General features: G+C 38.9%; 1 protein-coding gene across 2 annotated transcripts in view; it reads left to right on the top strand.

Moving 5' to 3' along the window:
• The window catches only part of ncanb (neurocan b), a 138185-nt gene that overhangs the window by 9125 nt on the left and 101689 nt on the right, over positions 1-27371 (top strand). For both annotated transcript variants that reach the window (XM_089135050.1, XM_039682292.2), the window contains exon 2: positions 22599-22672. In XM_089135050.1, coding sequence (XP_088991176.1) covers positions 22599-22672 — 74 coding nt within the window. The remainder of the gene's footprint in view (positions 1-22598; positions 22673-27371) is intronic.

Here is a 27371-nt window from a genome sequence, read left to right as displayed (position 1 = left end):
TGTTCTGACAGGAAGAGATCAAATGGGTCAGATCGTTCTTTTGTTTCTCCTTATACTGTGAAAGAACACTGACGAAGGTAATTAGTGCTTCTAGTTTACTTGTCAGTCAGTTTCATACTGCATTAATGGCGAACTGATGAAAATCCACTGCCTACACCTTCCTGTCAATCAATATGAGGAATAATATCAGAGCCAATACCAATGCATGACCACACATGGTGCTAAGCTGGTACGAACTGAACATTTAAATGCACTTTTTCTCATTACTCAATCAGTGTTTAAAGGGTTAGTTCACCAAAAAAAAAATGAAAATTCTGTCAGTATTTACTCACCCTCATGTTGTTCCAAACCTCTATGTGTTGATTTGTTCTGCTGAACACAAAGGAAGATATTTGGAAGAATGTTTTAATCAAACAGATCTCATTCCCCATTGACTACCATAGGAAAAAATACGTACTATGGTAGTCAATGGGGAATGAGATCTGTTTGAGACCTTTGTGTTCAGCAGAACAAATCAACACATACGTAGAGGTTTGGAACAACATGAGGGTGAGTAAATACTGACAGAATTTTCAATTTTGGGTGAACTAACCCTTTAACATCAAGTACTTTGAGCCATTTGGGCTGGTTAGATTAATATTCTGTGTTCAAAACAAATGAAGCTCAATCGAAAGCAAAAATCTTGTTACATTGAGGCACTTACAATAGAAGTGAATGGGGGACATTCAAAACCGGTGTATTATTTGAGCTGCAAAGCGGTCTTTAAGGCTTAATGGCATTGCCAATGGCAATAAAACTACTTTATATAGAAAACAATAGTAAGGGATACAGTACAAACATGTTAACACTCATTCTTTGTGTGTTGTGGCTGTACTATTGAAACCGTGATTATTTTAGTGTATTGATTGGCCCCATTCGCTTCTAATGTAACTGCCTCTTTGTAAAGTTACAGTTACATTATTGCAAATTCAGCTAATTTACGCAGACAAAAAAAAGTCTACTTTCTATTGTCAGCAGTGTAGCAATGTATATCACTTTCAAACCAAGCAGCTTTCTGTTGGTCAGAGTTGCATTTGCATGATCAACTTGCAAAATATACGTGGGGAAATCTTTCACCCTCGCGCGAAAATTTTGGTGGTAATCAACATTTATGCCGCACCACTGCAGGATGCTTCTATTATGATGTGCTCTCTTTTGTTGTTTGTTGATGAGTTATAATTTATAATAGCATCTTCAGTGCAGCAAAGAAACAGATTCATCTCCTTCTGGACTTGATGAGAAGGTCAGAATGTTGCTTTGGGGAGTTTAGCGTCTGAAATGCAATCACGCCGCTTGATTACACTGGCATTCATCATCACTGCACAAACTGTCCCTGTTCTCGTCTTGCAATCAAAGACGTCTCTTCATACAGTAGGTGCTACATTCATAAATGCCCGATCTTGTAGATGGACTGGAATGACTTCTGTGAATTAAAACCATACTTTTGACCACCAGCACAGATGGGGATTTTAACGAAAAGTATGTTTTTTTAAGTCGTGCGGCGATAGTAAAAGTCAGAGCTGAATGAATGAATATTTTGAGAGACTTTTTTTTTTTTGTGAATCAAAAACATTTAGGCTGTGTCTGAAATCGCCTCCTATTCCCTCATTCACTATTCCCTACATTACTCCACTAATATAGTTCACTTGAAGGAGTGAATGAAAACGCGTGAGTGATTTCAGACACTGAGTGCGCCTCTTTTGCATAGTTTGTTCTTGCTGTTTAATAATAGTTATAATTAATAATAAACTTGAACTCTGTCATGGAAACAATGTATAAACCTTAATAAAAAAAAAATTAATTAATTAAAAATGATTTTAGATCTGTGTGATATTACGCTGTAGCCACATTGGACCAGCGGTTTGGAAAATGGATAGATGGATGATTCAGCTGTGAGCGCCATCTTCTGGTCAGGCAAGGGAATTCATTCGGCACAAGACTCTCACAATGCATTATGGGTATTCTCTAGCCATTGAGCGTACATTGGTTTTACACTCGTTATTGCAGTGCATTGTAGGATTGAATGAGTGCACTCGATAATGTCCACTATGGTTTCAGACCCTCTACAAATGGCTGTCCCGTCAAATAGTGCCCAATTTCAAGGCTATGGCTAAGGCTGATTCACAAACAAATGACTCTTTTGAGCTAGGGAATCAAAACCAAACAGTGAGTGCAACCATTGTAGTCTTGTTCATGACTGTTGAGCTGCTTATTTTTAATAAATCAAGGATTTAGATGAAGCACAATCATATGAATCATGCAAACAGTGCATTCCGATTCACAAACAATTAACTTATGAGCAGGTTCTTTTTATTGAGTCAAAAACAAAGTGCAGTCCGATTAACAAACCAATTCAAGACTCTTTTGAGGCACTTATTTTTAGTGAACCAAAAACATACAATGCATAATCTGATTCACAAAAGAATGACTCTTATGAGCTGCTTATTTTTGGTGAGATAAAGACATTTTGCTCAACCAGTGTTGTTTAATACACAAACATCTCTAATGCAATCAGTGTATTCCAATTAACGAACAAATGCTCATTTGAGGCAGTTCTTTGTAGGCCTAATCTGATTCATGAACAAATGACTCATTTGAGCTGCTTATTTTTAGTGAATTGAAGACGTACACCTCAATAAGTGTAGTCCGATGCACAAACAATTGATTTTAATGAGTTAAAAATATATGTAGTCTGATTCCTGAGACATATTCTGTGTATTTAAAAGCAAATTAAGCATTAAATATTTGGTGATGTTGTACTCATCCCTGCTTTAATAATAAGTCAAATACCACAGTGTTGTTCCTCTTACAGTCACAATTGCAGTGAATTGCATGGCCGCTTTAAAGGAAGTCTGGTGCTAAGTTAAGCCATTTTATGGGGCTTTTGTCAAACTTTTATTTGCAAAATAGTTTGAGTGGACTCCCTTCGTGTTCCTCCCTCCCTTTTTCGCAGGCAGCGCCACTGTTCGCGTTTAATTAGCCTGCGGGGAGTAGCCCTGCCTTCCCTCCTTTGAGCGGGATTATGTATCACTGTGTTGGGAGTAGAGCTGTTCTCCCTTCATTAATTATAAACAGCATATCCAGCAAACCATCCAGTTGCTAGGCCAATAAATAAATAAAAGCCCCGTTATGAGATAATAAAGTCGACATGAAACTCAACCGCTCGCAATGGTCCGATTCAACTTTTTAAAGTATTAGAACGGCAAGCTGCCCGAACCAACTTCAAAATACCACATTCTGAACATGCATTCGCATTTGCTGTGCAGTATGGTATACTGAACATTATAGTATTGAATCATAACACTTGTTGTTGATGAAAATATGTGTTTCCCATTTGTAATTCAAGTGTAGTTTCTGTCATACACATTCTGGCTGTTAGTAGCATGAGGAAACAAACTATTTTGGTATATTTGAAGCATCAATAAAGACTGAGACGCTCCCATAAGGGGCTGAAACAGTTGGCGTCTCTGACAGGATGACATTCATCAGACCTGTTAGCGCTGGATTGTTTCAGGCTGCGCAGATAGAGAGAGGAATCGCACGCTGTCTCCCCGGGCGAGCTGCGTGAAGGGTTTGGCGTGGAAGTGGGACTTCAACAGCGAGAGATGATTAACACGGATCTCGGCTCGAATAGTTCTTGCACAAAGTTGGCAGAGGGGAAGGTGAGGGACCATGTGACATGGTAGATTAAGGTTAGTGACTGGTGAAGGGCATTGAAGTAAATTCTTTTGTTCGATTCGCTTTTTAAAGTTTAATAAGTGTTACCGAATGTGATGGGTGGATATTGATTAGTGTAATACACTGGGGTGTCACACTGTTGCGGTTTATCCAGAGTCGGTCATTGCAACATGTATGTTATGAGCTAATGAAAACTTTAAAATGTCCACCTCTTAAATAAAATATAGAGCTGGGGTACAGATATTGATTTTTTTTTTTTTAACAATCCTGAATGATATTACAATCCCGTGTTTGATCATTTACTCTATGAGCTATGTTGGCTGATTTACAAGCAAATGACTGTGATGAACTGATTCTTTTTAGTGAATCAAAAGGATACAGTTTGACCAGTGTTGTCCAATTCATGAACATATAACTGTTATGAACCAATCCACAAATTAATGATTCTTATGAGTCGCTTCTTTTTGATTCCAACATAAACAGCCACTGACCAGTCTAGTCCGATTCATGAACAAATGACTCTCATGAATCAGTTCTTCAAGGGATAGTTCACCCAAAAATGGAATTTCTGTCAGTAATGACTCACCCTCATGTTGTTTCAACCCCGTAAGACCTTCGTTCATCTTCGGAACACAAATTAAGATATTTTTGATGAAATCTGAGAGCTGGATCACTCCTCCATACTAGTCCATAGGCTTTTTGAGGGATTGAAACTTGCCGGCCTGGAAAAGTTATTAAAGACGTCGTTAAAATAGTCCAAGTGACTACAGTGGCTCAATCTTAACTTTATCAAACGACAAGAACACTTTTTGTGCAAAAAACAAAACTTTATTTCATCTATTCATTTCCTTCTCTCTGGGCCTCGAGTCAGGATGCTAGTTTAACAGCGTATGATCTGTTGTTGTACGTCACACGCATTACACACATGACCAGCGTCGGCCAATAGTGAGCCTACGTGTGACGTAGCTCTACGCTATCACACTAGTTATCTGACTAGAAGCCCAAAGAGAAGGAAATGAATAGTTGAATTAAAGTTGTTATTTTGGGTCATCCAACTGACGTTAAAGGTTACCCTAAAACGTTGGATGTTGACTTATGGTCAAAACAAGCGTCAGTTAGATGACGTCTTGGGATGCGAATCTGTTGTTTTTTGTGAATCAAAAACGGCACAACCAGTGTAGTCTGATTCATGAACAAATTACTCTTATGAGCCACTTTGTTAGTGAATCAAAATGTACAGTGTGACCAGTATAGTTTGATTCACAAACAAATGACTCCAAGCGCTTCTTGTTAGCGAAACAAAAAAGATATACAGAATGACCAGTGTAGTCTGATTATTGAACAAATGACTCATATGAGCCATTTAAACGAACCAAGAGCATTTACAGTGCAATCACTGTAGTCCGATTCACAAACAAATGACTCTTTTGAGCTGATTCTTTTTAGTGAATCATTAATAAACAACATGACCAGTTTAGTTCGATTCATGAAACAAATTATGAGCTGATGACTCTCATGGGTTAGTTCTTATGTGGAGTAATTCAAAAAGAAAACAGGCAAAATGCCACAACAAGACACGAAGAACGAATAGATACAGACTGTACATAGATCGATTCAAGACTCAAACTCTCTTTGATACAAAAACATACCCTGAGTAAATTCTTTTAGCAAGAATGCCATGCAATATTTCCCAAATATCCACAATTGCAAATGTGATTTTATGCAACAGCCCAACAAACAAATGGGTCATACTAAGTGATGATTTACATTTTAAACAGTATTGTCAGTTTTGTTTGCTCTTATTTGAAACGAAATACTAGTTCCAGCGAAAGCCACGGTAGAACTGTTGTGCGTCTCCAACTAACAGCGGTGTTTCTCGAAACATTCCTGCAGTTGTGAACGAATATGGAGAGTCAATGATTCAATAACCCATTGATAAATACAGCCTTGCTTCATTACTGAATAAATGAATGAACGATTCAATGACTCACCCATTAATATAGTTATTTACTGCCACCTACTGGCTGTTTTAGTTTAATATTTAAAAGTATCACTTTGCTTTACCATTTTTTTATTGAAACCATTATTTATTTATATGAATCTGTACTGATACCCAGCCTTAATAAGTACACTGTATTATTCTAGTTTGAACCGAGGTATATGTGAAAGTAAAATCCTGGAGGCATTTCAAGGCTTTTTGAGGGCTACTGCACTTACCTGTTATTCCGATATCAAGGTTAACATATTGCTTGCACAAGTTTGAATACATTGTGGCGATAACTACATTTGACCTGCAAGATGAGCACTCTATATTAATATAAGGAAGAAATATTCCCTTTCTGATATCTCCTCTGATCATGAATACCTTATCAACTGACTTGCTGTCTCAGTCTGCGTTATGATGGAAATAATCGAGTGGGTGGGGAGTATATGCTGGTTGGTATGGCTGGTGGAAATCTTTTGCAGTGTTACCATTCATCAGACTTCTGCACTACCATCTGACACCACTCATATGGTTCTCAGCAGGAGGGGAAAAGACAATCCAGGCATATAGGTGAAGTGGGAGTGACTATGTATCATGTTATAGACAGTACCTGTCACAATCTGAGGTTCTGCACACAAGGTTTCAAGATTGAATTCCCTTCTCGCTGCAGTCCTGATGCAGTTGATGAAGATGAGGGAGACTGGTGGTATGACGTCTGGTCTCATTGCAGCATTTTTTAGGCCAAGAATTGCCCTCTTAGAAAGAAAGGACAACATGATGAGCATGTTAAAGGACTGCTTTTTTAAAATGATGTTTAGGGGGTAGCCTAGCAACACCCTAGCAACCACATAAAACCATAGATATCCATAATAAAGGCTAGATGTCTCGTCCGCGCTGCTGGCCAATGGAGGTCGACGTCCGCACCTGGCGGCCATCTTGTCACAGGCAGCTCGCTCACTCGTAACACTGTGTTTTAATGGTGCATGTACTTTTTAAATTATGTTTAGGTGGTAACCTAGCAACACCCTAGCAACCACCTAAAACCATAGATATCCATAATAAAGGCTAGATGTCTCGTCCGCGCTGCTGGCCAATGGAGGTCGACGTCCGCACCTGGCGGCCATCTTGTCACAGTCAGCTCGCTCACTCGTAACACTGTTTTAATATGGTGCATGTACTTTTTAAATTATGTTTAGGTGGTAGCCTAGCAACACCCTAGCAACCACCTAAAACCATAGATATCCATAATAAAGGCTAGATGTCTCGTCCGCGCTGCTGGCCAATGGAGGTCGACGTCCGCACCTGGCGGCCATCTTGTCACAGGCAGCTCGCTCACTCGTAACACTGTGTTTTAATGGTGCATGTACTTTTTAAATTATGTTTAGGTGGTAGCCTAGCAGCACCCTAGCAACCACATAAAACCATAGATATCCATAATAAAGGCTAGATGTCTCGTCCGCGCTGCTGGACAATGGAGGTCGACGTCCGCACCTGGCGGCCATCTTGTCACAGGCAGCTCGCTCACTCGTAACACTGTGTTTTAATGGTGCATGTACTTTTTAAATTATGTTTAGGTGGTAACCTAGCAACAACCTAGCAACCACCTAAAACCATAGATTCCATAATAAAGGCTAGATGTCTCGTCCACGCTGCTGGCAATTGGAGGTCGACGTCCGCACCTGGCGGCCATCTTGTCACAGGCAGCTCGCTCACTCGTAACACTGTGTTTTAATGGTGCATGTACTTTTTTTACTTATATAAATAAATAATCATCCAGAATTATAGCCACGTTAATAGTGTTTGTAAGAAACCAAACCGTTTGTAAATCTGTCAAGATTTCAACGAGATAAGAGGATTTGTGTTCGTGCTGATCACTCACCTTACATCGGCTTGCGTGTGACAAGATGGCCGCCAAGAGTCTCCGCCGTAAGACATCTAGCCTTTATTATGGATATCTATGTATAAAAACACCCTAAAACCGCCTAACATTGTGCCAGTATTACTGCACTGAAAATGCAGCTTCCTATAAACCAGTGTTTTTAGATGACGAAGGGATTGAAAATGTCAGATCGACAGCTTATTAAAGACACATAACGCATTCTCCTGGTCAAATTCTTCCCGTGGATGTGTAGATGTCCAATAGCAAATCATTGTGTCAGATTTCCTAATCTGAGAAATACTAGTGTAATCCTCCATTGCAGTTGCTAAAGGAGATTAATTAAACACACAGTAGGATTAAATGCTATTACCTTCAGTCCCACATGCTTCGGGATCAGGCGGCAGCATTATGAATGAGAACATCTGCCTTACCCTTCCAGTCTCATCAATAACACTGTCTCTTTGATCAATGCAGCGCATGTGCCATGTGGGCCGTGCCGCTCTCTTTATATCGCGTTAATTAGGCCAGATCCCCAAACCTGTTGCTTGATATTTGAGGGGGTCAGTGCATTTACTATTTATAAGGGAATTTGATGTTATCAATGTTCGTAAGATCACATCTGTCTACAATTAGTCCATTTTTGAGCCTGGTTTTTATGTAACTTAGTGCAAAATATTGAGTTCAAAATGAGAATTCAGATAGGAGCATGAGATATTAATTTGGCTAACATTGACGTTACTGTACACTCCAACGGAATTTATCCAACGGAATTTATTTTATTGTAAATTCATCCAACGGAATTGCCTCTTTGTTGTTTAAATATGTCTTGCATTAAATATTTTCTTTCTAAAACTTCTCTAAACCGGTTTCACTTGCACCTAAGGAATCAAACTAAAAACTTTATTGCTAGTCCTTCGATTTTTATTGTCATCTGTGCGATATCAGTCCTGTGTTGTAAAGTAAAGGAACACTTTAAAATGATAGAGAGACATCTTTTTAATATTAATTTGCTTAAAAAATAGCAGCCAGACTTCTGTATAGAGAGACTTTAAATTGGGACATGGTGTATTGAATTATTCCCTTCTCAAATAAAACAGGCTTTGCACATTGTTATAAAGATTTAGAGCTCTGAATAAGGTGATATCACATCATTTAGATTCGTCGAGAAACTGCACTTTGTCACATTTAATGTGGAGCAGCTGTTTTCCATGTTTGCAAATTTGTTCATTACCATTTTTGTCGCGAGCAACCAAGACAAAGCCCTTGAGATGTGCTTGGAAAGAAATTGTTACCACTTTCTTGCTCTCTTGATGTTTTTTGAAAAACTCTTTATTTCTCGCTAGCAATACCGTTTCAGCGGTCTGAATTATTGAAAGAATATTAAAGCTGTTGACAGATGGCTTGACACTGTCAGACAGACCAGCATGTTGCTTTATGCTTTTAAAAATGTGATAGAAAGACTGTATACTTATGTTCCAAAGTCAACACAATATTTCACCAATGAACTGGTACTCTACCACAAACATCCATGAAAATCTTTATTTATATCGTGCCAGCAAATAAACTCTCTCTCTATATATATATCTTTCTTTCTTTCTTTCTTTCTTTTTTGCTTTTTCCATTTTATTTTTTATATATTTATTTATTTTCTATTTTTATTTGTATTTTTATTATTTTTAATATTTGTTTTTATTATATTTAACCTTTTTGTATTTATTATTATTTTTCTATTATAAATTAGGGCTGTCAGTTAAACGCGTTATTAATGGTGTTAACGCAAACGCATTTTAACGGCGTCAATTTTTTTTATCGAGCGATTAACAGTCTTTTTGTCCTAGCAAATTTTGTAGTTTTTTTTCACATACTTTTGCAACAGGCGCTATGAAACCCATTCATTTCAATGGCTTGTGCCGCACGAGGACGTTTTGTTGCTTCGTCGACCAAAGCGCAAGCAGATCTAACTAGACCGGAAACAAAACAATAGGCACGCCGCACACTTGTTTAGGCTTGCGAGCCGGCCAAACAGTAGGGTAACGTTACGATTTGAGTTGATGACGAGCGCGTGACGCCGAAATGGATGCCAATAAGATTCTGAATGGAAATTTTACTTTTAAAAGTAACCAAATTCAATTGACAAGACCAAAGTGATCTGTGTATTTTGTCGTTGTGAACTGAGCTATTATCATCGCAGCATGTCCAGTCTGAAACACCACTTGATGGCCAAGCAAACACACACTCACACACACACAGCAGCTGATGCGACTTCTCCGCCCCCTCGTCAATATCAGGACATCGTCAGTATTTCTTTCACCCTTTTATTGATGGACAGTTACATTGTGTGAGAGATTATTTGCTCCAAGTGAGAATGTTCGTGTGAAATTGAACACCGCATGCCGACATTGTTTAAGAACAACAAAAAAAAACAAAAAAAAAAAACAATGCAAACTGGGAAAGCAAGCCGATCCACTTTTCCATGTTGATGAGCATTAAATTGAGGAAAAATAATGGGACAAAAAGAAATCAAGCAACATTTTGAACAGATTAAAATGTGCGATTAATCGTGAGTTAATTTTGACATTAATGCGATTAATCGTAAGCACTAATTATAACGTAAGTTGTTGGACTCTACACCTCCTTCTCTCTTCCTTTCCCATCTCATCATTGAAAGCAGGCAGAGCTTGATAAATACATTGGAAACTTTGATTCTTGTCACTAATTAGTTTGAGGCTCCTTTGAACTTTTTAAACCCAATTATTTGGCTTTCTTTGCTGTGTGGCTTCGAAAAACATACTGAGGTAAAACATGTATTGATGCTCCAAGACAGAAGATTCGGAAGGACAGAAGGGTTGGTTAAATTGTGCCCTTGGGAACAAAAGCCAGCAGTCAAGATTCTCTCACAAAGACAGAAATAGTGCCCTGGATTTTTAGTGACTTACTTACATGCGACACAAGAGGGTCTATAAGATGGCATGTTTTGTCTGGCTATCAGTGTCCTAGTATTGATAGTTCACCTGAAAATGATAATTCAATCGTTCAAAAGCTGAATGGCTTTTTTTCTACCATGGAACACAAGGTTCACGCAGCTCTTAACCAATGAAAACACGGTGTTCAGATAAATAACCTTGTCTATCGAATCCAATTTAGCTTTGTGGAGAAACAGACCAAATTTATTCCTCTAAAGCCTGTCATATGGAATAATCATCATAAAAATCTATTTTTGGAAAAGTTTAACATATAGAACATATACGCAAACTTTATTTGTTTTTATATTTTTCTGTAAATTTAAAGCTACTATTTAAAAGAGGAAAAAATCCATAAATTTATGCTTAAAGGCTTAAAATGAGTAAATGTATATATACTGTACAAGTGAAACTTAAAAAAGTTCATTTATTTCAAGCGTTCACCTTAATATATTGCTATTTAAAATGTATTCGTATGTTTATTTTATCATTTTGTCCCTGTTCACACCGGGACCGACGTTTAACGCCTCATGACTAAACCAAGGCCGTCATTGTGAGTGTGCACACCGACGCGTAAAAAGCCACGCGTTAAAGCGTCATTTAAAAAAAAAAACGCCCCGGATTCGTTTTTTTAGTTTGACGCGCTGCAATGAGATTGGCGCTTTTGCTCACATGTTTGGAGCTTCTGAAGTGACAGTAAAACACAAATTGGGGGCGCTCAAACACAAAACGGTCTTGCCGAGCACACATATGCCACGGCGAAGAAGATATACGCCAAGTAGCGTCGCCGTCTACACAGCCAGGAAGAAATAGGACGAGGAAGATGCAAGGCAAGATGAATGCAGTTCTCGTTGTGACAAACATCTTGATAAAAGAAAACTGATATGGAGTGGTATTGCAGAGCAAATTGACGCCATCTAATGTCAGGAAATTAATTTGCATGTTTACTCGGCTCATCGTCACAAAAAACGCGTTGAAAAACGCTGACGAATAATGCACGCTGATATTCGTCCCGGTGTGTACGGGCCTTAAAAGTAGAGATTTCACATCAAAAACACACAGTGAACCTTGACTTGAAGGTGAACATTTTTACAATAATCCTAAAATGCCTTTTCTTAATAAAAAAGTATAAACTACCAATCAAACGACAGAAGGCATGTCGCAGTTTTGATCAATTTAGAGGTCTTAGAAATGTGCTTATCAAATATGATACGGTAGGGAAAAGAGCAGTGCGAATATTCTCCCAGAACTATCATTTTTTTTGTGTTCCACAGAAGAAAGAAATCCATACTGGCTTGGAATGAAATAAAGGTGAATAAATCATGCCCAAATCAGCCTGAATTCTGGGACGTATTCTGAATTCCCTTTGAATGAATTCTGTTTCATTCTGTATGCTGGGGAATACCCATGACATGCCATTTATTTTGACAATGTCGCTCGTGGCGCTTTGCCATACGTCCTGGAAAATGAGAAAGCGCTGCTTTGTTGGATGCTCTTATTAAGTTTTACATCAAACTGCTGGAGATAAGTAAATAAAAAGCTGCAAATGGAGCTCACACCGCTGCTTTCTTTTTCGTAACGAGTCGATGCTTCTGAATCAATATGGCACCAGGGGTCCATTACATCTGACAGAGACAAAGGAATATTAGTGTGACCCTTTCTGATTTCCTTCTGGGGTATTTTTTTTTCCTCTTGTCTTCTTTCTCACCTCTCGTTTTCATTTGAAAGTCCTCCTTTAACACCGGAGACATCTTCATGAGACTCTTTAAGTGTGATTATTTTAATGAGCACGGATAAACAGGCTGGATAAAGCTATTTGAGTGCCATCTACTTCTTTGTCTTTTGTTCGGATCTCTTGAAAACTTGTCCTTCCCTGTTACCCTTTCTTCCCCTCCAAATCCATCACTTCATTTCTGCTAGATTGTTTGTCTTTCCCCTGCCAGCTCTTTTTCTCCCCGAGCGCATGTCCCAGAGAAAATTGAATCGGAGCGCTTGCCACAGTTGTGCTCGATAAATATATATAATGCATTGTTTTATATTTTGGTATGTCAGCAGCACGGCGTCAAAATAAGATCCGGATAGACGATGTTATTTTCCGCCTGAATCTTCTTGCTTGTCGTATTAAAATTGCAATTCACTTTCTGGTCAGCTTCTTTTTTGATGTCAAATTTCGCCGTTCACCCTACGTGTCATAAATTCATGAAAAACAATTCAAAGCTGTCGCACACTGCAGCTATTCAGCATGAAACGGCATGTGACGTTCTGGTGAGCGGCGGACATGTGCAAATGTGATTTTCGGGGTGGTTGGACCATCTGTCGGCATGTGTCGGAGGTCAGAGGGGAATTCCTTTGTGTTTTGGTGTGATTTCGATTCATTTTGTGCGATTTTAGTGGTGAAAACATCCAGTGGACTCACCATATGCTTCTCAGTTTAATATTTAGTTAGACGGAGTCGTGTTTTCATAAAGGGATCTGGAGAAGTGGAGCGGGCTGAAAGGATAAAAGCTGTTCCGACACCTGTTCGGAGAGCCCGGCTCATATAAACACTCACACACACCTACATGCTCCATTGTTCCTGACAGTTTGTGATTCTGGCACACCAGTGGGTCAATTGTAGTTCGTGGCTCCCACATTTGACGAATTCAAACAATGAGTGTGCATGAAATTACACAGATTATACTTGGAGAAATAGTCACCATTTGCACACCTTTGTGTCCTAACCTTTTTTTTTTCACTGGAACCCAAAACGTGGCGCACTCTTTTCCACATAATGGTTGTGAATGACAACTGAAGAGAACAAGTGGTTCATATGACATTAAATGACATAAAATAATAGAACAAATATGACATTTTCTTGCATTGTTTTTTTTTTTTTAATCAGTGATTTGTACATGTAAAACACAGTCATTGAAAGGGAAAAAAAATCAGATTTTCTGTCTGTATCTCTTTGTTTTTCTCATTACAAGCTTTACAAAATGGATTCGTCAAGCAGTGAGGATGATTTTGTGGCCTTCTCTCTTATTGAAACGAGAAGAAAGAGAAAATATTGGGTCGATCCAACCCTGAAATTGTGCCGAGAGGAAGGAGAGTTCCACCTCCTTATCAAGGAGTTGTGAATTTATCACTTTAATCGATCCGAAATGTTGATCTGATTGAAAGGGGAGGTTTATTCCTTTTCTAATCCGATCGAGAGAACATATAAACACTTGATCGAATTGAAAACCGAAACTGAAAAGGACTGCGCATGTGCAATGATGTGCGGAACGAGCTCCCCCCGGCCCAGAATTGTCAAAAAAAACTCTTAAAATGCTGGCTGTGGATACAAAAAACGCAGAAAATTGAACCCGATCCGAATTTTTTTATGACGGACGAAAGTTTCGGAGGCGGATTGACATAGCGTGAGGTCGAATTTTGTTTTTTAACGTGCAAAAATTGCGAATGCGAATTTCGGACTCGGTGTGCAATGGCTTTAAGAGAATAGTGCAGTCTACAGCTATAATGATAATGACGCAGAGGAACAATATTGTTGGAATCAATTAAGAAAAAAAATGGTATTGACATTGGCAGCCAATCAGAAACGACCCTGCTTTAAAGAGCTCGAGCATTTAAAGCAGCAGATGATATAACTGCGAAGCATGCTACACGGAATGATATTATGCATTGTTGTGGACTTTGATATTGTTAACTTTATATAGCCGTAGTTCCAAATTACAGACTAAATTTCACAAGGATATAAAGTTAGAATAAAAATAATAAAAGAAAACCATGGATGAAATTTATAACTCATTTTCTGGAAAGGTTTGTATGCATCAATAATAAAAATGTCCTTGCCTAAAGTACACTATTTAATTTGAGTTCATAAATACAATAAATGCGAAAACAGTGGCAATACTTTTTTTTTTGCCTGCAGAACTATTCAGAAACTGTCAAATCTGTATTTTTCTTATGCCAAAAACTAACTCCCATAACTGAAGATGAAAAAATGGTGGCTTTGGTTATGGGAAAGATCACAAAAGGAACCAAAAACCTGAGTTGTATCAATCGGAAAAAGCTGCCAGGCATATGTCATAATCTTTGCCTGATGCTTGCTGCAATGGCGTTTTGTCAATTTCTGTCTCGCATCTGCTGAATTTGGCGACATAACACGAGTTTCCTCTTGTACAAAGGCTTTTTTTCAGATTTTTCATGTGTGCTGGGGAAAGCATGGCTCTGAGTTCAAAGCCACAGTTTTTATGCTCGCTTCCTAGATGTGATTCAAAGCCGACAGTCTAGGAACTTTGATTAACTGCGCCACCTTTACAGTTCCCAGTCAGAAGTAGGCAGAGCTGGCTCATTTATATCTGCTGTTTGTTGTTGGTCGTTTCCTCCCACAGCGGTTTTGGACCGAATTTTGGTTCAATGTGGCGACATTTTAATTGATCGCTTATGTACGTGACGTGGAAAGTACACACATGTCATTTGTACAGACTGCTCAACATCAACAGTCACTTTTTATTCCACAGGGAAGGACCTTGATGCACAGAAGAGCAAGTTAAATATTTCCCGTTGTCGGCTGTCGAAAGTGTCGGCGTGCCTGAAAGCGCAAATTAAAAGCAGGAAATGTTTGAAATTGCCAGTGCCGAGCCCCCGCAATGTAAGCTCCCTGTCACCTCATTTTTCAAAGCTACAGCTTTGGCTCCAAGACGTTGAGATGGAGAAACTCATTTCATTTGGTTCTTTTGGAGACGAGTCCGCTCCCTCGACCAGTCAAGCAGTTATTGCCAAGCTCAATTAGTTGCTGGATTGGCCATTTGAATGAAGGGAAAGGTGTAGTCAATCACTTTTAGGTTGCAATTGGTGGTTGTAAAAAGGAGAGGACGAATGATGCCACTTTTTGACCTTGTCGCCCTTTCTAAGATCTATAAAAAGTAAATGACTCAATGGTGCTTGTTAACTGAAATCAATAGCTTAATTTCACTTGGGTTTGGATGATTAAGTCTTGCCTTAGCAGTTTGTACTCCAGATGCAATGAGCTTTTGGTGCTCATTTTGACATGCCCAGACATTTGTGGGGTTTTTTTTTCAGTTGCTTATAAACATTTTAATGGCACAGGTGTAATTACACTCTATTTAGCACAAACAGGGCTACCATAATATGTGAGAAACATGTATGTACATATTTGTAGTTTTGAGAGAATATTGTTCATGCATGGTTATTTGAAAAACTATTCAGAAAATTCTGAAATAAGGCCACAAAACACTTACTGAATATCTGTCCACAAGACTTTTGACTAATGGATGTTGTCGCCTAGAATTTTTTCTTCAAAGTGATCTGAAAATAATTTGTATTATTAATTTAATTTGTAAAACATTAAATTAATTTTTTCTTTGGAAAAGGCAATATGCGAATGGTGTGAATGGCCCAACCCTCTCATGAATAATTAGGTGGTTCTGAGATATATATATATATATACTCATATTAGAGATTTGCCTATGAAGAGATTTGCCAACAAAAGTTAGCGATAATGTCGCATATGATAAAATAACTAGCCTTCTTTAGGAACAAGGCATAAACTTCCGGTTAATGACACCATCACAGGTTTACCGGTATTTTGAAACTGATGTGTGACTCCGGTCTGTTACTGGTAAAACGCCTGAACTCTGGCTTTTGTGAATAGTAATTTACCGTGTGTGAAAGGAGATAATATTATACCAAATTATTCCAAATTAAAGCCATATATGACAAAACCATATACTGTATATATATATATATATATATATAACGTAAGCTGAACGTAAGCTGCCACACAGAGACGAATGCCAGTTTATGTTTTTTTCACTGCATGACTGCATCCGAAAACTGTAGTTTTGTTAGTATTTTGCTGTAAAATTGCATGAAATTCCCATTAGATCTATTAAATTTTTTTTTTTACAAATTACAAATTAGTACCAAAGCCAAAAGGTACAATTACACAGACTATTAGTAGATTTTCAACATTTGCACTAATTCCAATCTTGTATATTAGTATGCATATTACAGTTTGCATGCACATTTAAATCCAAAATTGAATGCTAGATTCATGGTATATTCCACAGGTATTTTGAATACCATGCATGCGTTTCCCCCTCAGTTTACATACTATCTGTACTTTTTATGCACACAATGAAAATGTGCAGTCCTTGTACACCATTGCTATTTTCAACAATAGCAATAATTCTAATCTCGCATACTATTTCAGACATAAATAAACATGCAAATTGAGCCTAAAAGAAATGAATCGCACCTTCTGTTTTTACATCAGCCAGACGTATTTTCTGTGTTAAAATATCCCGATCTGGATGGTGAGAAAAAAAAAATTGTTTTGTTTTTTTAAACTCAGCTGGGTTAGAGACTAGTCTGTGAACATCATATGGAAGAAAATGAAAAAAAAGTGAGAGGAATGGACATATTGACACTCTCGCATTGGAAAACGAACTCCCGTTTCCTTCATTGGCACGCTGGCAGCATCCTGCTACATTAAAGGCAATCAGTGCCCATTGAGATCACGGAACGGGATGTGTGAAAACCACTTCAGTTTGTGTCTGTGGGTGACAGCATACTTGCACTAGCGCAGTGCTAATGTGTCGACCGCCTCTGTCCGTCTGCTGCTTAATTGCATCTTTTCATGTCAGTGAAAGAGGAGACACACACACACACGCGTAAACATACCCGACAGGCTGCCAGACGAATGCAACACGCACCTGCGTGTTCATATGCTTCAAAAGTCCAGTAATGAGGTGAGATTCACGCTGTCATATTTTAATCCACTCGAATTTGACTTAGATGCCAATTATGAGAGCAAAAATCTTAAATATTCATCCATTGTGCTGGTCAGGGAGTGGAATATCCCCAGTGTTGTGCGTCTGACCATATGGTGTGCTTGAGTGACTTGTCTAAATGCATATGCAGGAGTTTTACTGCACAGTCTCATTTTCCCAGATGGCAGCATAGACTCTGCATCAGTCTCCAACTTCTTCATGGCACTCTATACAGTATGTCCCAGATGCCAGACTGGTTCATATTGGAAATTGTTCGTTTGAATATGTAAATTTGAGTTGCTGCGTTTTAAACCTTGGTTAAAACATCCACAATTACACAAGAAATTTAGAGCCAGATTTTGTTTCTATCATTCATTCATTCTCTCTCTCTCTATCTATTGTTTCTCTTCTTATTGTTTCTATCTATCATTCATTTATTCTTTGTGTTGTTTGTATTGTTCGCTCTTCTTGTCATTTATTCTATCCATTTGATGTTCCGTCCGTCCATCCATCCATTTTCTATCTGTCTTACATTCTGTTTGTTCTGTCTATATGAAATTCTATCTATTCTATCTATCATTATATCAAGTGTTTTATCTATCTATCTATCTATCTATTATTTGTCTGTTTGTTCAGTCTATTGTTTATCTGTCATTCTTGTTTGTTCTGTTGTTTTATCTTTCCATAATTTTATCAATCAATCATTCGTTTGTTCATTCATTTGTTTGTTCGCTCTGTCGTTGTCTCATTCTTACGTTCTACTTATCGTTTTGTCTATCTATTGTTCTATCTTTCATTCTATCTATTATTCTATCAAACTACGTTTTTGTTGATTTTTTTGTCTATTGTTCATGATTTGAATTGTTTGTATTGTTCATTCTTTCTGTTTTTATTTCTATCCATTTGTTGTTTCATCCATCCATCCATCCATTCGACTTACATTCTGTTATTTGTTTTATGACTGTCGTTCTTCCTGTAATTTTTTTATCTGACGTGAATTCTGTCTATATGACATTCTATCTATAGTTTGTTTTATCGTTCGTTCTAACATTTTAGGTCCCTGTTTACTCCTGGAAGTAAGATGCGTTTTGGTCGATCGGATAAATACAGGTGTAAATGGGGTCTAAGACATTTTGAACTTGTCCACTTTCAACCACTTCGAGAGGTTGTCGAAAACGCATTTGACTGGATTGCTTTCGTGGTATAAACGCGTATGCAGTCGAAAGACCTCCTACTCTCCGTCTCCTGACCTAATGCGTGATTCGTGAACATAATGAGAAGCGCGCTATTCAGACGGGATTTTTAACTTTGTCGGCTGGGGACCCAAATTTGGTTTGAAGACTAAAAACGTAAGAGCAATGTTTTCTCACAATTCGATTACTTGCACACACTCGCCACATTCGGTTATCAGAGCAGATTGAAAGCTGCTGCTCTCCGAATGTTAATCCTTCGTCTCCGGGCATATGTAAAGTTCATGAATTTATTTTGTGCATTAAATTGAAAGATATGAAAGGCCCATACATTTACCCGGCCATTATCTTTCCTTTCGAAGAAATCAGGACAGCAGTGGTGGACAAAAAACGTATTAAAACACCAGGTGTCAACGAAAAGGTGTCTCCCACTTCTACCTGTGATCCGATCGATCAAAACGCTTGTTAATACCAGGTCTAAAAAGTGCCTTTCATTCTATCAATCAAACGTTTGTTCTGTCTATTGTCTTTCTGTCGTTCTAGTTTGTTCTATTGTTCCATCTTTCAATAATTTTATCACCTAACAATTAATCATTTGTTTCTTCTGTCTGTCGTTCTGTTATTGTTTTGTTCATCTATTGTTCTATCTGTCTTTCTATGTATCATACTATCAATCTTTTGTCCATTTTATCGTTCTTTTGGTCTATCTTTCTATCTATCTGACTAATATCTATCTAGCTATCTACTGTAACTGGTCAAGTGGACCAGCAACTGGTGGACCTGGTTTTTACATGGTGACTCATCTTGGTTAAGTTGGTTAGGGCTGGTAGACTAGACTAATGACCTCCTACTCTCCGACTACTGACCAGACGGGACTTTTAACTTTGTCGGCTGGAGACCCAAATTTGGTTTGAAGACTAAAAACGTACCAAGCGCTATGTCTGTACAGATCCAGATCCAGATCCAAATTGCGTCTTTTTACAGGAAGCTACTGACGCTGAGGTTTCAGAGCCTTCAACTAGTCAGCAATGGCATGGAAATGAATGGTGGTCTTTGTTTTGTTTTCCTTTTTTCTTCTCTTTTCTTTTCAACCTTCTGGACCAGGTCACTCCCCAGAATGATGGACAGTTCCGGTCTGTGTTGATACCGGCGTCGTTGCTAATGGCGATAGGCTGACCCACCATCCGTTATCAACCATACGATAGACAGAATGCACAGTTTTAGTGCTGATATTGTGGTGCACATTCTTTTTTTCTTTTCCTTTTCTTTTGTTCTTTTTTCTATTGCACACAAACACAGAAATGAATGTCTGTGATTCATTTATTTTTTTGTTTGGTGCATTTATGGTGCCCCTCAAGGCACGATTTTGTTTGTCTTGCATCACAAATAGAGATCTGGGGGCTTAGACGTGAGCTTTTAACCCACTCGTGAATTGTCTTGGAGAAACGCCACGAAAAGATACAATAAACGTTTCAGGGAGGCTGATAAAAGATCCGCTTTGCAAATGTACCATGCATAAAGACATTTACAGAAAATTCTGTTATGTCTTGCCATGGGAAAAGGGACGCTCATATCTCCTGTGTTTGCATTGAAGTGTGGTGTGTATGTGTGCGTTCTGATGGAGCAACACTTTGGCTTGATTCATGACTGTGTCCAATAACTCACAGTGGCAAGGCTGCCGATGACGGATGCATTAAGATGTTTTGTAACTGTTCTCCTTGAGTTTCTGCCCATTGGGGAAAAAATTCAAAGAACATTCTCTTTCGTTTTTCCTATAAGTTTTCACCATAGAGATTGGCATGGGGTACTTTTCATAAGATCATCTCTCAATGCAAACCAAACCAGCTATCATAGCTAAAACCTTACCAATCTCTAGGTATGGTGAAGGGTATGTGATGATGTGGGGCTATTTTAATCTCAAAGGCCAAGGGAACTTTATCAGGATGCATCCTGGATCCAGGAAATAACTGGCCTTTAAAAATAGAAATCTGCCTGCCTCTATGGGAATTTAACATATGGGTGTCCTGATTTATGCACCCTGCAAAGGAAGAACATTTATTTATTTAGGATCCATTATTCATTCACAAAGATCCTTGGTGTCCAACGATCAATTTCCAAAAGATGATTTTGTTTATTCCTCTTTTTAGTCAACTTTAGCATGGGAGTTCACTTATGCTAAGCACTGTGTATGATATTTATGCTGAAGGACCCAAAATCCTAGTTGGGAAGTTGGGTCTTCAATGTTTTTTGAAGAAAAAAAACCTCTAACTCGAGTTTAAACTGAAGTGATGCTTGCTTTAGCCCTAACAAGAGTACAAGACTGACTCGGGATGAGTTGGAGGCCGAAGGCTGTGGGAGTCTACAGAGGTCTGGCATGATGTTTTGCCAGGATCAGAGATCCCAGGCTGGGCAAGACAACAGCAGGATTACGGCATGCCAGCACACAATTGCCTTCCCACTTTGAAGAGGTAGTGGGCAGCATCTAAACCGTGCTATTTCTTGAAAAACCATTTGAGAAAGAAAATCTTTTACGATACAAACAGATTTATGGACTGAGCTGTAAGGGACTCTGTGTTTATAGGGATTTATCACACCAAACCATTTTCCTGAAAGCATATTGGCTTCCTTTTATTTGAGTATCAGTTTCTTTTAGTATGTGTGTGGGTTTGTCTTAGTTTTTGCTTGTGAATGCTCGCCTACCTCCATGTAGGAGGTTCTTGGTTTGTCATCTGTCACCTGGCTGTGACAGCCAGCGAAAACTGCACAGCTCCAACCTGCAGATACAATTACAAGATAAACTCCCATGATTCTCGGCAGAGATGTAAGTTAACAGTGGTCACACGGTCGGGAACAGAAATTGAGCTTCCACGTGTTGGAAATGAACAAAGAGAGAAGAAAGATGCTAGAAGCTTTGATTGAATTGACAAGCTGCCCATTTAACCCATTAGATGAGATCAAATTAATTTTTGAGCGATTAATCGACTGTGCGGTCGCAAATGAACCGCTTGTCTCGTTCATTTTGATGCACTGGTAAGCGCACCTCTCTATTTGTCCTTGCGCTCGTCTTTGAATCAGAGCAGGTGAGCGGCCTGCTGTAATGTACACTGGTTATCCCTGTTCAATCTCTCAGACAGTGGCTTGTATTTCGCCCTTGGCTTCTGCGAGTCGAATCTGCAGTATCTATTATTTACTGTCGGCTCTTTGTCTCTCTAACACTTGGTTTGTACTGAAGAGTTTCTGCCTGTAATAATGCTACTTGGGGGTGTCAGGCATTTCATCTGCTTGGTGGCCCTGTAATGAAAACCTAGTTGAGTGGTTTGTTAATATGGGAACTCAGGTATCCATATTTATCCATATGTGTATCTATCTGTCATTCTGTTCATTTCTGTATAGTTTTGTCTATCTGTCGTTCGGTCTATCTATCGGGCAGTTGTTAAATCTGTCGTTCTATCGATCTATCTATCTATCTATCTATCTATCTATCTATCTATCTATCTATCTATCTATCTATCTATCTATCTATCTATCTGTCTGTCTGTCTGTCTGTCTGTCTGTCTGTCTGTCTGTCTGTCTGTCTGTCTGTCTGTCTGTCTGTCTGTCTGTATGTGTATATATTTATGATTCTATCCATCTTGTTTTTCTATCTTGAGGTTTGATCAGCCAGTACTCTGAAAATGTATTACATCTTATAGAAAAAACAGCTTGCCTTTGAAAGATTCACAAAAGCGATCTGTTGCGAGTTATTTCACTGCTGTGTAAGTCCTGTAAAAAAAATGCCGTACTCTTGAACCCTGCAGTGATAACTAATGATTTTTGTGCTTTAACGTACTTAAATGTCAGAGCCCCCACATTCAGGTTAAGCTCAGCACAATATAATTATTTTATTTTTTGCTATTGGACATCAAGATTGAGAGGCTTGCTCTAAATATTTTGACCTATCAAGCCTTTGATAGGTCACTTCATTTCTATAAGCTGAAAGAAAGACTGAAAATGCACTGGCAGGCTTTGGTAGTTTGATTTTAATTAATTTTGACATGACTGAAATGATAATGAATCCACCTTTCTGTGTCTGTTTCTCTGTTTGTCCTTCAGGATGCTGGGGGAGCTCCGCTTGACTGCGCTCCAGCCTCTCCTGGCTGTGTGTCTACTCTTCACCCTGGAACACAGTGAGTCATTCTCTCTTCAATCTGAGCGTTCATCTACTCTTATCTGTTCAGTCGTGGGAAGCACAGTTGTCAATCAAATGCCCTGGTTGACTCAGTAACAACTTTTTTCAAATTTCAAAAGTCCAAAACCAACGGCTAAATTATCTATCTATCTATCTATCTATCTATCTATCTATCTATCTATCTATCTATCTATCTATCTATCTATCTATCTATCTATCTATCTATCTATCTATCTATCTATCTATCTATCTATCTATCTATCTATCTATCTATCTATCTATCTATCTATCTATCTATCTATCTATCTATCTATCTATCTATCTATCTATCTATCTATCTATTTTTGTCTGTCTGTCAAAGAAACCTCAGACTGCTAGTGCATTTTTTTTTTCTTTTCTTTTTTGGTGGCCTACTCTATTGAAAGAGCTTGTCGTTTGTAAAGAGACTCAGTGTTTTCCCCTCTGACATGTTCCATAAAGGGATAGGTCACCTAAAGATGACAATTCTGTCACCATTTGCTCACCCCCATGCCATTTCAAATGGTACGACCTTATTTCTTTTGTAGAACAAAAACTGTTTTTCTTTGTCCATACAATGAGGAATGTCTTATTTGGACCCCATTGACTTTCACGGTATGCACAAAAAGTTCAAGCAATCAAAATATCGTCTGTTGTCCTCCACTAAAGAAGGAAAATAATACAGGTTTATAACGAGGTGTGCAAATTAATGGCAGAATTTTCTTTTTTTAGTTTGCTTCTGTACTCCTTCTGAGACATCGACATGTTTCTCAGTTTTCCTCCGGCCTGAAAACAGCGGGCCAATCAACGAACAGAGGGCGTAGACGCTAAGCACCGAGTTTAAGATTGTATTTTAGGTTTGGGAAATCGAATACGACCGCGGATATGGAAACACAGGATACAATTCGCTCTGTTGTGGAGAATATTCCCCGCATTTGCAAACTGAAGCCCAAACAATAAGAGGGTTTTTTTTAAACATTTTGAATGGAGGTGATGTTGTGGCCCTACCCCCGACAGGTTTTGGGAGAAGTTTAATTTATCAACTATTACCGATCGTCAGCGAGAAACTGGGCAGACCAAAGGCCGGCAAAGTGATAGTTGTGATTGTGTCCCACTTGGTTGCACTCATGTAGGATCAGGTAAAGGAGGCAGCAAAACTCGGTCAGCCATGTTCACTCCGGTATTTCGGTCAATGGTTTCGTTTTCATCGGCATCATACATGTGTTTACAGTGGAAGTTCGATGCGGCTGAGCTGGCGAATAACACACGTCATAACCAAACGTTATGTGATTGGTTTACGGGTAACCAATGATTTTCAGAGATGTATAGTAACGAAGTAGAACTACTTAAGTACTGTACTTAAGTGCTAAAATGCTGTATCTGTACTCTACTAGAGTATTGTTTTTTTTCTCATACTTCTACTTTTACTTCAGTAGATATTTTCGATGAATTTACATAATACTTTTACTTCGATATTTTTTTTTAATGTTCTGCTAGTTACTCGTTACAATTATAAAAAATTTACGAATCATTCGTTGCAAGTTGGCTTTCATGCTGCCTAAATCACACGCCAGTTTTATAGGGTAATGGTATTGATTGACACACACATTGACAACTAATGCAGGGGTTGTCCTGCAATGGCCACCAAAGCAAATTTGTATCCCGCCAAAGCGCCTTATTTGATTTCTAGTTCAAACTTTTGACTGCTTTCTTTAAGAATTGCATGACACAATACTTGTACTACTTTTAGTACTTAAGTAGTGAATTTTTAAATAAACTGCTTGCAATACTTAAGTACAAAAAATGTTGAATACTTTAGTACTTAAGTGTGGTGCTTAAAGAGCACTTCAACTTCTACTCAAGACACTTTTTTGATAGAGCACTTGTACTTTTACTCAAGTCCGGGTTTCTAGTACTTTATACATCTCTGATGATTTTATACTTCAGACAAGCGCCTCCGCCGCGAGAAAGAAAACACTTTTCAATTATGCCATTCCAGACTCTGTCTACGAAGCAAAGCGAAATAGCAGAGTTTGGTATTATCAGGCTAGAAAAATTCTCTAGTCCTTTCATCTTGTGGTAATTACCAGCGCACACCTTTCCTTGAACAGTCACCGATGAGGCCTTTTGGACATCGGTTATAAATCCCCCTCGGCTGGATTCTGCCTACTTCCATCTGCAGTAAATAGAGAGTGCACAAGGAACACTTTCATTCGCAGAAAGCCTCATTTCCTCACATTGCCACCTAAAGACTTGTCATCACTCACTCTAATGCCGGTATTGACGATACCGTGCCCACGTGCTATAAAAAGGGAAGACACTGTTGCAAAGCTTGTGTGGGACTGAATCCTATACGCCGTCTAAAGCCTTTTGTAGATGCAAATGCTTCATGCTCAGCTGTGCGAGACCAGGTCCCAAGTAAGAACTTTGGCAAGGCTGTGTTGCACGCACTGTTTCACAGACCGGCCTCCTCTGATTTCAGATGACACCAGGTTCTTATCGGGCACTCGCAGGGTTGCAGTCCGGGTCTCTCGGTCCCTGACCTGCTCGCTGCCATCTGCACCAGTTGCTTGGTGTCTGGTGTGGCACTTGAGGTCCACCGCGCCACTTTTCTTTTCTAGTGTCAGCAGCAGTGGGCAAGATAGGCTGCCCATAATATGCATAAAGATGTCCTGGCACTCTTCACTTCACTCTCCATCGAAACCCCTCTCAAGGGATGTCCATGGTGTAAATAAGGACACTGTCTTCATGAGTGTTAAACATTATTTTTTTCTGCTGATTCCCTTAACTCATCATCTGCTAACTAGGGTAAGGTTGCACCAGTCGCCCATCATGAAATCTATTTTAGGAATATTTGAACATTTTTTTGTTTAATTGGTGTATTTTAATACGATTGTATTAAACTATTGAGAAATTGATTAGTCATGAGCAATACATGATTAGTACAAGTAATTTGTAGCTTAGCTATGCATAAGCAATGCTTTTATTGCTTGTTTTGTATCCGGTGAATTTGTACACTTTCACAAGATTTTTATCAGCGCCCCCTACCGTATAATAGTGAAAACGTGGATTGCCGCAAAGTTTTGTCAATGGCAGGAATGAGTTCAAATGCTCACCTAAAGGATTATTACGAACACCTGTTCAATTTCCCATTAATGCAATTACCTACTCAACCAATCACATGGCAGTTGTTTCAATGCATTTAGGGGTGTGGTCCTGGTCAAGACAATCTCCTGAACTCCAAACTGAATGTCAAAATGGGAAAGGAAGGGGATTTAAGCAATTTTGAGCGTGGCATGGTTGTTGGTGCCATACGGGCCAGTCTGAGTATTTCTGCTCAGTTACTGGGATTTTCACGTACAACCATTTCTAGGGTTTACAAAGAATGATGTGAAAAGGGAAAAACATCCAGTATGCGGCAGTCATGTGGGCGAAAATGCCTTATTGATGCTAGAGATCAGAGGAGAATGGGCCGACTGATTCAAGCTGATAAGAGCAACTTTGACTGAAATAAAGAATCTAAAAAGAAAGGAAGAGGCTCCAATTTGCAAGAGCTCACCAAAATTGCACAGTTGAAGACTGGAAAAATGTTGCCTGGTCTGATGAGTCTCGATTTCTGTTGAGACATTCAGATGGTAGAGTCAGAATTTGCCGTAAACAGAATGAGAACATGGATCCATCATGCCTTGTTACCACTGTGCAGGCTGGTGGTGGTGGTGTAATGGTGTTTTCTTGGCATACTTTAGGCCCCTTAGGGCTAATTGGGCATCGTTTAAATGCCACGGCCTATCTGAGCATTGTTTCTGACCATGTCCATCCCTTTATGGCCACCATATACCCATCCTCTGATGGCTGCTTCCAGCAAGATAATGCACCATGTCTCAAAGCTTGAATCATATCAAATTGGTTTCTTGAACATGACAATGAGTTCACTGTCCTAAAATGGCCCCCACAGTCACCAGATCTCAACCCAATAGAGCATCTTTGGGATGTGGTGGAACGGGAGTTTCGTGCCCCGGATGTGCATCCCACAAATCTCCATCAACTACAAGATGCTATCCTATCAATATGAGGCCAACATTTCTAAAGAATGCTTTCAGCACCTTGTTGAATCAATGCCACATACTGTAGTTCTGAAGGCGAAAGGGGGTCAAACACAGTATTAGTATGTTGTTCCTAATAATCCTTTAGGTGAGTGTAATATGGACATTTTGTCTAAGATCTTGAATCATAATTTTTTTTTTTTAATGTACAGTATCCAATCAGTCTTCCATTCAGTTTCAATTGTCATGCATAAGTTGCGCAGCTGCTGCCACAATTTATGTGAGAGGGGGGGACACTTAAGTTAGCATCCCCGTATCACGTTAAATAAATGTGCTATTACCTAGCAGAGAGCAGGAAATGTAGTCAAGCCTCTGGACTCAGAGTATTTTTATGTATGTGTGTGTATTTGAGCAAGAGACAGGAAGGAAGACAGGAGATATTGAGCTCAGACACCCTGGGCTCGGTTAATATTCATGGCTCTGTGAATATGTCGGGAACCTCTGGGGGGTTTCCGGGGGAGAGCATCTCATGCGAGACGCTTTCAGAAAGGGAATGTCATTACGACAGCCTGCGTGCGCTTGACACCATATAAGCATACCTGTTCATTTTTAATCCAGTGATTCCACTTCTCAAAC

The sequence above is a fragment of the Pimephales promelas genome, chromosome 2, assembly GCF_988280905.1.
Source record: "Pimephales promelas chromosome 2, fPimPro1.hap1.1, whole genome shotgun sequence".
Classification (NCBI taxonomy): domain Eukaryota; kingdom Metazoa; phylum Chordata; class Actinopteri; order Cypriniformes; family Leuciscidae; genus Pimephales; species Pimephales promelas.
This window is presented reverse-complemented; position numbering and strand designations above follow the sequence as displayed.